Source organism: Vicugna pacos, chromosome 16, assembly GCF_048564905.1.
Source record: "Vicugna pacos chromosome 16, VicPac4, whole genome shotgun sequence".
In the NCBI taxonomy this organism is placed as follows: Eukaryota; Metazoa; Chordata; class Mammalia; order Artiodactyla; family Camelidae; genus Vicugna; species Vicugna pacos.
The window spans coordinates 52,776,257-52,786,962 of record NC_133002.1 but is presented as its reverse complement, the minus strand read 5'-3'; the positions used below and the strand labels follow the sequence as shown (position 1 = coordinate 52,786,962).

At 45.6% G+C, this 10,706-nt stretch overlaps 1 protein-coding gene across 5 annotated transcripts; it reads right to left on the bottom strand.

The window, feature by feature from the left end:
• Nucleotides 1-347: 347 nt before the first annotated feature.
• AMZ2 (archaelysin family metallopeptidase 2) lies at nucleotides 348-8,287 on the bottom strand. 5 transcript variants are annotated; one of them, XM_072939470.1, is made up of 9 exons: nucleotides 8,190-8,287; nucleotides 7,595-7,689; nucleotides 7,025-7,292; nucleotides 6,374-6,656; nucleotides 5,883-6,056; nucleotides 5,669-5,797; nucleotides 3,076-3,239; nucleotides 1,442-1,618; nucleotides 348-546 (listed from the first exon to the last, which is right to left on the bottom strand). In XM_072939470.1, exons 4-9 carry the CDS (start codon nucleotides 6,654-6,656, stop codon nucleotides 391-393), a joined length of 1,083 nt encoding a protein of 360 aa, XP_072795571.1. In that variant the 5' UTR covers nucleotides 7,025-7,292; nucleotides 7,595-7,689; nucleotides 8,190-8,287; the 3' UTR covers nucleotides 348-390. The 5 variants fall into 5 exon arrangements, with proteins under 5 accessions (XP_072795571.1, XP_072795570.1, XP_072795574.1 ...); XM_072939469.1 differs by having other exon boundaries at nucleotides 7,200-7,292; XM_072939473.1 differs by lacking the exon at nucleotides 5,669-5,797 and having other exon boundaries at nucleotides 7,200-7,292.
• Between the last annotated feature and the right edge of the window lie 2,419 nt (nucleotides 8,288-10,706).

The window sequence follows — 10,706 nt, the reverse complement described above, 5'->3', positions numbered from 1 at the left end:
AAAAACTGAACCAGAAATCACCCCCTGGGAATTACGTTCCTTGGAAATCCTTTCTTAGGGCATATACAACTATTTTTAAAGGATTTGTTTACTTACTAGTTACTGCTGGTCCTAGCTCCCTCATGAGACATAAACACATGTGAAGAATGGAAATGATGAGCTAGCCGTCCCAAACCAGGCTACTGAGACAGAAGAGAAAGTTTCCAGTTTTTATCAGTCAAAATGAGCCTCATTTCAAAGTTCAGCTGCTTTAAAAAAAAAAAAAAAGTTCCACTCTGTTACTTTGACACAGTGCAGAGTCAATAGAACAGTTTATTCCAATGAAGTACTCCACCCAAATGACTGCATAATGTGCAAGTATTTATTTTTATTACTCCTATCGGAAGGTACTTATTTTTGGAGAATGGCCAGGCATTTTGTGATCCACTCTTTCCATTCCTTAAAGGCTTCCACAGGTTTTGGCAAGTTTACATTATCCTCACAACTGTGTTTTGGAGTAACTCCAGGTGTGTCAGTGGACTCATCATCAATCCACCTCACCAGCGCCTTGAGAAACAGAGAACAGATTCGTTATTTTAACACATCACAGCAAAACTGTTTCAGGCAAAGAGAAAACAGTGGCTCCTAAATCAACTTAATCTAAACTAGTGACTTATGTTGCCCCATGAAGATGTTCCATCTGATAAAGATGGTGACATAAAAAAACACTTGTGATGCCAGGCTGAGTGGAAGGGTGCGCACCGAGAATGCCAACGCCAACCCTGAGTACAAATTACACTTACAAATGTGCACAGGAGAAGAGATTAGAAAGAATTACACTGATCCTCAGTTTTTTTTTTAAAGTGGGGAGATAATTATTCTCTTTTCTCAACTTGCTGAGTGTTCCAGAAGGCATTACTCTGTTCTGTTAACGTGATGTGTCTGTCTCTACACCAGTTAAGTGTACACATAGGTGTAGTGAAGACACACGTGTAGATGTGAATTGTAGTCACACCCACAAGTAGGAGCATGACGTGTACTGACACGTTCGTGGGCATATGTGGACACACGTTCATTCATTCACACGCACACTTGAGATTAGGTACTTTCCTTCCACCTTAAAAATCATCCCTTCCTCCTGATGAGTATCGTATGGTTTTTCAACTTGAACTCTGCCACACTTATCGATATTCTGCTCTGCAAAGTCAAGCTCTCTAGCCCTAAATGAACGGGAAATACAGAAACCTCTTCCACCGTTTCTCATTGAACTCTAAGTGTAAGGCACTCAGAGGCAAGTCAAAGTCTTTAAGAAAGTTATGTCTTTGCAATTTTTTTAAACCACAGCTTCCTGCGTACCTTTGCACTCATCTCCTCCCATAAATCACCTCCAGAGAAGCGCCTGATAGAAAATGGTAGTTGGCTGCTTATAACCACTTCCCCTTTTGACTCCCCCCCCATTTACTTTGTATCTTTCTTCAATGCTGAAGCCGACAGCACTCTGCAACTTGCGTAAACAGATGGGGCAAAGGTTGAGGGGGCGCCGGTCAGCTTCTTCCAAGTGGTTGGAGCCCTGCATGAGGCATGCAAGCCACTGGCAGTGTCGAAGTCCAAAGATATGTCCGATCTCATGGGTCAAAGTCTGCAAGACATTCACATGGAGGCTTACAGCACCGCCATCAGCAGCAGTGAGTTACACCCCTGCTTTCTCTTGCTTTTCTAAGAAACAAATTTATAGGAATCAGCTTCTTTACCATCATCACTAAAACCTCAATCTGCCCAGACTTAGTCCCTCTCTTCCCTAAATGCCTTATTGCCTTCCTCTCTGTACTTAATTACTTCCCCCAGACCAGGGTTCCTCAGCCTTGACACCACTGATGTGTTGGGTGGGATCATTCCTTGGGCTGGGCAGGGAGGGTGGGGAGGGGGAACAGGGGGGGCCTGTCCTGTGCACTGCAGGCAGCTTAGCAGCATCCCTGGCCTCTACCCACTAGATGCCAGTAGCACCCCTTCCCCAACTGTGGCAACCAGCAGTGTCTCTAGACATTGCCAAATACTCCATGGGTGGCAAAACCACCCCTGGTTGAGAGCCACTGCTCCAGACCAATGGGGTACTTGCTAAAATTTAGATTCTGAGGCTCTTCCTCCAAGATGCTGAGTCAGCAGGTTGTGGGGGGTGGGGGGGTTTGATCTGCACATGACAAGCACACCAGGTGATGCTGAGGCAGGGAACATACAGCTGACCCTTGAACAAAGAGGGAGTTGGGGTGCTGACTCCCCAGTCAAAAATCTGCTGGAACTCTACAGTCAGCCCTCTGCATCCGCAGTCCCGCATCCCGGACTCCAGCCAACCTCGGCTCCTGTGGTACGGCAGCACCTGCTGAGTGCCTGTTGGTAGTTAGTGAAAACACACACACACACACACACACACACACACACACACACACACACACACACACACGTGGACCCGTGCAGTGCAGAGCCGTGTTGCTCAAGGGTCAACTGTACTTTGGGAATACTGTTCCATCGGGTGTGGTTCTCAAACCCCAAAAAACAGGACTGGTGAAGGCTGAAAAGCCTTTGCCTCTGGCCACGAAGAAAGGAGAACACGAGGAGACAGGCTTTCCACAGAGCAGGGGTGGGGGAGACATTAGGAACCACCAGTGGGACGACTGCTGTAGAAGGCGGCCTGCTGCCTGAGAGGAGGCCCATTCTCCTCAAGAAGCCAGAGAGCAGGGGCCCCGAGGCCCCGGGGAGGCAGCTTTTCTCAATGACCACGGCAGCTTGAAAGAGTAGGTTCACCACTCATGCCAGAATTGTGGAACTAACGGTGAGGATGTGGATACAGCCAAGTCTGCCTGGAACTAACAGGACAAAGAAACCTGGCACAAATATTGTAAATTTCAGTATTAAGATATCCATTTAAATTGTTTTAATTGATAACTTCACTCAAGCAATAGCCACCAAAAGTGTAAAAACGATACAAACTCGTTGATTCTATTACCTGAAGGATTGCTGGCACATAAATTCAAGGAATTAAGATCTCTTTAAAAAAAAAAAACCTCCTCCTGTTGGACTTGGATTGTTTGAACAACTCACCTTACAGGACCGAAGCAGCAAAACACTAGTCACTTCGGGAATGTAATAGTTATCAAAAACCGAATAGTCGCTTGAAGATTTCTTCTGCAGCTTCTTCACTTTGCCTTCGTAGTGTGAGCTGTAAAAATCGCTGCCGTACCTGGCAAAGCTGAATATTCCCACACCTACAGAAAGGGGACAGGCAACGACAGAGGGTAAGATTCCAGAAGGAAAGACCGAGAGACAGCCCGCTAGGGACCTGGCCAGTGGGTGCACGTCTGTACTAGTGAGTGCGCGCGGGCTCATGGGCTTAAGGTTCGCCAAGACAAAGAGGACTTTTTACCCCAGATTTCCCGATCAAAATCTGCTACCCAATTTGCTCTGCCCTGTAAAACTCAATGGTCTTGAGGTCAAATTCTTGAGAAACTGGAAGTTTCAGAGAACTTTTTTCACCACAAAAGAAGTCTTTTTCTTAAACAGTCCAAATCAAGTACTCCAGAAGGAGGAATGGAAGAATGATCACATGACCCACAGGCACTCACGATTTCACTCGTTCTGGACACAATAAACATCCCTCGTACCACGTGTGTTGGTGAGGGCTCCATATCTCCCTCACGTCATGTGCCACAGAGGAAGACTGCCCGACCACTGCCCTGCATGCCTTGGCGAACACATGTGGACCAGGCCTTCAGACAGAAGAACCTATTCCGTCCTACCCCTCTTTAAACACAGCACAACTCTACAGCGTGGCTGGTTCCACGTGCCCAGAACAGACACCCTTGTGTCTGACCTCCTGTGACATTTGGGCTTGTTTCAGCCATCTCTGCATACAGAGAACAGAGTCTGATGCACAGCTCATTCTAAAGGGGACTGACCGCTTTAAGATTTGACTTATTGACATCATCTCTTTTCCTGATGCCTCTCTTAGAGTTGCTATTCAAAAGTAATACGGGCTTTTTTGTTAAGGAAATGAATTCATAGTAAGTCTGCCTGATCTAATTCCATGCAAAAAGAAGGCTCCTCACCGCACTTTGGTGTTTGAAATTTAGGGGAAGAGAGCATTCTGGTAAAGCTAAGAAAAAACTAAATCTATTTGTGTTACATGTGGTCTCCTCTGACCAAACCAGCGTAGGCATATTTCACTGTAATTCCTTTAGCAAGAACATTGTTTCCTTCTAATAGTCCAACAAATAGATTATTTCCTTTAGTAATTAAGTACTTCTCCATCTTAAAATACCAATCTTTATAAACTTGGAGGGCATAGTGACTTGCAGTAAGATACGGCCCCACTGCACAGCAGGTCAACCCTGTCTCTTCCTACATCTTCTTTAATGTCATGCAATGTTTAAGACATTTACTGAAAAAAAAAAATTAAAGTACAAACATTTGGGGGGAATGCTTCCTGATCTCCTTAAATGCATAAGACAAATTAGCTAACAATATCTAAGTAAATGTATTGTTTAAAACATATTATAATGCTTCCATCTCAGGTTAATAATAAAAGGGGAAAGATTTAGCTCATACAAGTTCATTTTTGAAAGCGTGTGCAAAAAAATCAGGAAGACAGCAGTGACCTAAGTCTCTACGAGTGCACTGACAGGGTCGTGGGGAGGGGGGCTGTAAGAATATAAATGGAGAAATGAGGATGAAGGGGTAGGTGGGAAAAAGAGGCTCTGTAGTGCCCTGTGCCTCCACCTATGATGAACGGGGAAGAGATGTATTTAATAGGAAGAAATATTCGTCAGTGAGGGCTCCCCACCGCCAATAAACCCTGAGGCCAATGTAACATCCAGACAATCTGTCAACTCTGTATTCATAAAAGTTCAGTCCCTGGTACTTACTCTCACCCCCAGAATGCTAACGGACAACCACTCTCCTTAGTTCACTGGACTTTTCCCCTTCAAATCTGTCTTAGATCCTTGGAGGATGGAAGCAGAAAAATAAAAGCAAAAATGGAGGGGAAAAGAGAAGCAGAGAGAAGGCAAAAAAGAAAAAAAATAAAAATAGGCAAAAACATGATTCGCTTCCAGATCGTCTCCCACCCTCAGTGTTACTACAGGGTTCCCCGTGAGTCAGTTTATTTTCTCTCAAATCAAAGACTGAAATTGACTTTTCAAAAAAACAGAAAAGTAACAAAATGTTATAAGACACAAGCTACGCCATCAATGCAGGAAGACTACCAAAAGAGTTGAAAGACAATTAGCAAGATTTTCACTTACATTAACGATAGCTCAAATACCGTTTCTTAATCCACCTTGCCACTGAATTACTTACATTTACCATCTGTGGTGCTGAATGCCTATGTACGTGCCAGGCATATACACACGCTTTTAATGTATCACCATTTTCATTTAAATTATCTCAAAATGACACCGTGAAAGAGGTATTATTCGCTTCACGGTTGTGCAGGCAGCGGACGGCCCACCTGGAGAGGAACCCAGATCATCAGACTCTACCAACAGCGCGCTTCCCACTACAGCACGGCCGGCACGAGAAATACCACAGTCTTAAGTATCAAAATTATAACTGGTTGGAAGTTTTTTCCCCCTCTTTCAATATCTTCAAATATTCTCAAATTGGGTAAGTTTCTACCAACAACATCAAAAAGGAATACCATCCGTCAAAGAGGCCTGTCCAAAGACAAAATTCCAGGAGTCTCTTGGGTAAAGATCGATCACCGTTATTCCCACAATACAGAAAGCATCTTCAGGTTTCCTCTTTTTTAAGAATTTCAGGATTTGCCCTATTTAAAAAGAAATGTATGTATGAGACACACACACACACACACACATATTACTCAGTTCCAACGGTACAGCTGTCTGAATCACCTGCGTGAATCTGCAGGTTCTGCGTGTTATCGTTGATTCTAAAGGAGCACCTCGTTGCAGAGACGGGAACCGGTTCCAGGAGTTTGACTCTCAGGCCATAGAAAAACGCTTCGCAGTAGCCCTTGAGCCATCTCACATATTCTTCACTGATACTTCTGGTGTTTCCTAGAGACCCTATGATGTGCAAGAAAATTTAAGACCAATTTTAAGATGATTAAAATATTCAGTCTTTACTACCTCTGTCTCTAAAAAGAAATTTGGAATTAGAAACAAACGAACTCTAAATTTTCAATACACTTTTATCATTCATGGATGCGAATACGAGTTAGAAAGAAATATAACCACCTCTTTTAAGGCAGTTTGGCTACAAATCGTCCACCACTGGAGTGAATGTCAAAAATGATGACAAAAACTGCCCGCTTGAATGAGATCAACAACCCACACTCTCCCTGGCAAAACCAAACCAAATCTAACGTCTTATCGATATATACCAATGCACTGTATATAAATACTGCATTTCGCTGGAGAAGGTGTCTTTCTGTAAGGATCACTGAAAAACTCTTCAAAGTCTTGAGGAGCCTCAGGATGGGAGTTTATCCAATCTGATTGTGAATGCAAAGTAATGGGTCCAAAGAGATCACTGTCTGGCCGGAAGGCTTCGTTCATCAAACGGCGCTGCCCAGCATCTAACTTCTCATACTGTGACGCAAGCGCTGGGTTCTTTGAGATGAGAGCTGTTTTTAGTGTCTGTTCAGAGTGCTGTACTGTTTGCATCTACCACAAAGACACAAGTAGTCAAATATAAATGCATATCCGTGCTGGTGACTTTAACCCACCTGTCCTCCAATTACATTTCTTATTTCTCTCTAGAATGGAATGACTGATGGATTGCTAATGCCTTGGAGTGACCACATCAAATTCCTGTCTGCTTTCCCCATTTCTAATCAATTTCTTGGGGAGGGTAATCTGAAAGAGTGAAAAGAAAATCATGAAATTCCTTCCTCCATCTTTTAGGGAAACTGCTCCCATTATAAAAACTGGTAACCATAAGACATGACCTGATTTCCCATTTCCTTCTGTCATCTGGGTAATAAGAACAATATTACGAACTGACTCATTACAGCCACATGAAAAATACTCACCCTTTCCAGTGTGACTCAAAGATGTTCACGACAAAAAAAGAGAACTACTGTAAGTCCTGCCATGTCTGTAATTTAACTGCAGGCTGATACTATATCTCAGCCACTGAAGTTTACGGTCTCAGAGTCATGTCATCCTGGGGAAGACATCCAGTGACTAACCAAAAGCCACACTCACAGTGACAGGCCTCTTCCATTCACACCATGTTCCTATGTAGAGATTTCATCCTTCCGTCTGAATGGGTCCAACAGTTTTCCACCATAAGGCTTTCTGAGTTAGGAAAGGAAAAAAATTGGTCATCACTGTCTGGGACCTATTGTATTTTCTAATTATCTAGGTTTTTCCAGTTTAATGACAGACGACTGAAGGGAAATTTTAAGCTAACGGCTGTTCTGGCTGGGTATCTGAATTCTGGGATTCCAGAGTGTGGAAGAAATTCCAAAACAAAGATCTCTAGCTGTCAAAACTCTCATGAGCATAGAATCTTCCTCACTGCTCCACAACTGGGCTGAAATGTGACTTCTACAGGACAAAATATCAAGCAGGATGTGCCCTTCTGTATTTCTACCTACCTTTAGGGAAAGGGAGGTTCCCACTGAAGCTTTTGCTTCACGAGGACAGGCATGTCTGGGCCTGGTCGGGAACGTGCTGCGCGGCTGCCTTAACCCTAACAGTAAAAAGGCAGCGTGAAAGGTCAGGAGGTCTCCTCCAACCTCCCAGGTCTCCTCTAGGTTGAGACGTGCGGGAGAAGATGGGACCACGGGAGGCAAGACAAGGTCGCTTCAGGGGGATGGAGGCCTGCAATGCCGTCAGTACTCAAACCAGCACGTCTCGAGCAAACCGGGACAAGATGGTCACACCGACTGGTCGCCTATGGCGACTCGCAGCTTGGGCTCAGGCCCGTGCAAGCGCGACCCGGCCCCCAGGTGGCGGGTGGAGAGGGGGATCCCCGCAGAGGACTCTCGCTTCGTCTTTTCTCCCCAAGGAAGACCGGGCCTCGCTCCCTGGAGACACCCGCCCCCGCTGCCCTCCCCGCTTCCGCCGCGGCGGCTCCTTCCACATCCTCATCTCTCCCCACAGCCCGAGACGGTCCCCATGCTCTACAAGCAGGCTGCCCCGCCAGGAAGCCCCAGCCCGGCTCTGACGGTTCCGCCGCACTTTCCTCACCAGGTGTCACCGCCGCCCGCCCGCCTCCCGCGGCGGCCCTGCGCGCCTGCTCAACGCGCGCTGCGTCTTACCACGCCCCTTCGCGCAACGCCCCGCCCCACCGTGTCACGCCCCGCTCCTCCGAGCCCCGCCCCTTTGCTCCCGCCACGCCCCGCCACGCCCCCACGCCCCAAACCCAGCCCAGCCCCGCCGCGCGAGGCCATCTGGGCCTGTGCACCCTCGAGCCGAGCAGGGTCACGAGGGGGCGACGAGGCGCCGAAGTCAGCCCCCGCACTCGCCTTTTCCCGCCTCGCCCTCGCGGGGGCGCCGCCTCCGGTCTCTCCGGGGCCGCTCTCCGGCGCGCCAGGTCGCGGGGAAGCTGGGGCGAGGCGGCCCCGCTCCTGCCTCGGGCCACGCCCTCTTTTGCCGGGTTTGCTTGTTTGTGAATGTGCTCAGCGGGTCGTGGGTTTGAGAAGCGCCCTCGACGTGACTAGTGTAAGCAGCTGGCTCGGAAATAAGTCAGCCGCGGCCGCAAGTTGACGCACGGCCTCGGCTCGCACTCCCCGGTGCCGTCACCCGCTGTACTTTCCCTTTATCTGGTTGCAGCTTCTGCAGCCGCCCGGGCTCGGGGAAGTGCCGAGTGGTGGGCTGTGCGGAGGCGGTGTCCGGTGCAGATGTCACCGGCAGGATATGTCTTCTTCCAGGGATGCGTCCCTTGGTGTCTCACCGGTGCTGAAAATGCCAAAATGCGTGTGCAAGAGATAGGCTGGGAAGTAGAAAAGGGCTCGGCCTCCTTAGAGGACCTCAAATTCGTAAACGTTGAGTTTTTCAGCTCAGTGATCAACACAGCCTCTTGTTTGTGCCCCTCCCCCGCTCTTGACATCTCAAAATTCATTCTTTGACCATAGTGCCCATATCCACCCTTACCTGAACCCGTTCTTCAATAAAATGTGTTCATACCATGCCTATTCTCAGAGTTTCAAACTGAGGACATTGGTGCATCCTTCTTACCATACCTGAGAACTAGTGGGCTTTCTTGAATGTTGTGCCTTGTACTGAGTGCCTATCTCTGGATATCCTGAGGTAGCACAGAATCTAAGATCATGGTCTGTGTTTGAACCCTAGAACCCCTAATTGTTAGCGCGTGCCCTGTGTCCGTTATTTAACCTCTTAGGTACCTCTTCCCTAGTTTGTACAACAGAGATCATAACAGCACAGATCTTACAGAGTTTTAGGCATCAAATGAGTTACGTTGGATGTTTTGCCTGTTGATTGCATGGCCTCCTGACAACCTGAGAGGTCTCTTTAGCTTAGTGTCACCTCTTCCATAAAACTCTCCATAACCCCACCCCCACCCCCAAGACAAAACTCCCTCTTCTGCAATGCTCATCCATCTCCTTGTTCTTACTGCTATGAGATGCTGGAAGGTAAAGACTTTCATTTAGGGTACCTGGAACATAAAGGTATTCATTCAATTACTTATATTCATTAACAAGAATTTTTCATTTTGCATTTAAACTGTTTAAATTCATTTTCGGGGGGGGACTTTGCAATTGCCCCCATATCTTAGAAGGATACCACATTTCTGCACAGTCTCAAAGTATTTAATATTTATTTTTTTAAAGCCTAGGACCTTGTGGTTTTTAGCTTTTTTTTTTTTAAGAATAAAGATATTTTCTATTACCAAGGATGCCGGAATAATAGGTGGTTTGGAGAAAAAGTCTGTATGATAAGAGGAACAAGTAAGAGCTGACAACGTTAAATCTGGGATAGGATTCTAAGATTTTTTGGCCTGTTAACTCGTATGCAGTTCCAGAATGAACCATAGTATATCTACGTTTCTAAGAGAAATACAGTTTCTCATTTTTAGAAATGAATGTACATGCCAATCATCCAGGTTGTTCAAAAATAAAATTTGTAATGAAATTAGAAGGCTACAGAATGGGGGAAAGACATGCAAAATATATGACAGATGAAAAAAATTTTAATGGCTTTTACAAATCAATAACAAGAGATGCCTACACTATTGGTGGGAATGTGCAGCCCCAATGGAAAACAGTATGGAGAGCCCTTAAAAACTATAAATAGAATTACCATATGATCCACTAATCCCACTCCTGGGTATATATCTGGAGAAAATTCTAATTTGAAAAGACGCATACACTCCAGTGTTGGAAGCAGCACTGTTTGAAATAGCCTAGACGAGGAAGCAACCTAAATATCCATCAACAGACGGTTGGATAAAGAAGACAGACAGACAGACAGACACACACACACACACACACACACACACACACACACGAATATTACTCAGCCATTAAAAAGAATGAAATATATTGCCATTTGCAGCAACATGGATGGGCCTAGAAATTATCATATTAAGTGAAGTAAGAGAAAAACAAATATTATATGGTATCACTTATACATGAAATCTAAAAAAAAGGATACAAATGAACTTTTTACAAACCAGAAATATACTCAACTTTTCCTTCATGTTTTTCCATCTATCACATTGTAGTACTCTTCTGAAGTTTTCAT

Coding starts and splice junctions, on each gene's coding strand:
- AMZ2 (XM_072939470.1), bottom strand. CDS start 6,656: ATGCAAACAGTACAGCACTCTGAACAGACACTAAAAACAGCTCTCATC. Junction 1,619..3,075: donor TGCTGCTTCGGTCCTGTAAG/GTGAGTTGTTCA, acceptor AATGTCTTGCAG/ACTTTGACCCATGAGATCGG. Junction 547..1,441: donor GCATTGAAGAAAGATACAAA/GTAAATGGGGGG, acceptor CTGTTTCTCAAG/GCGCTGGTGAGGTGGATTGA.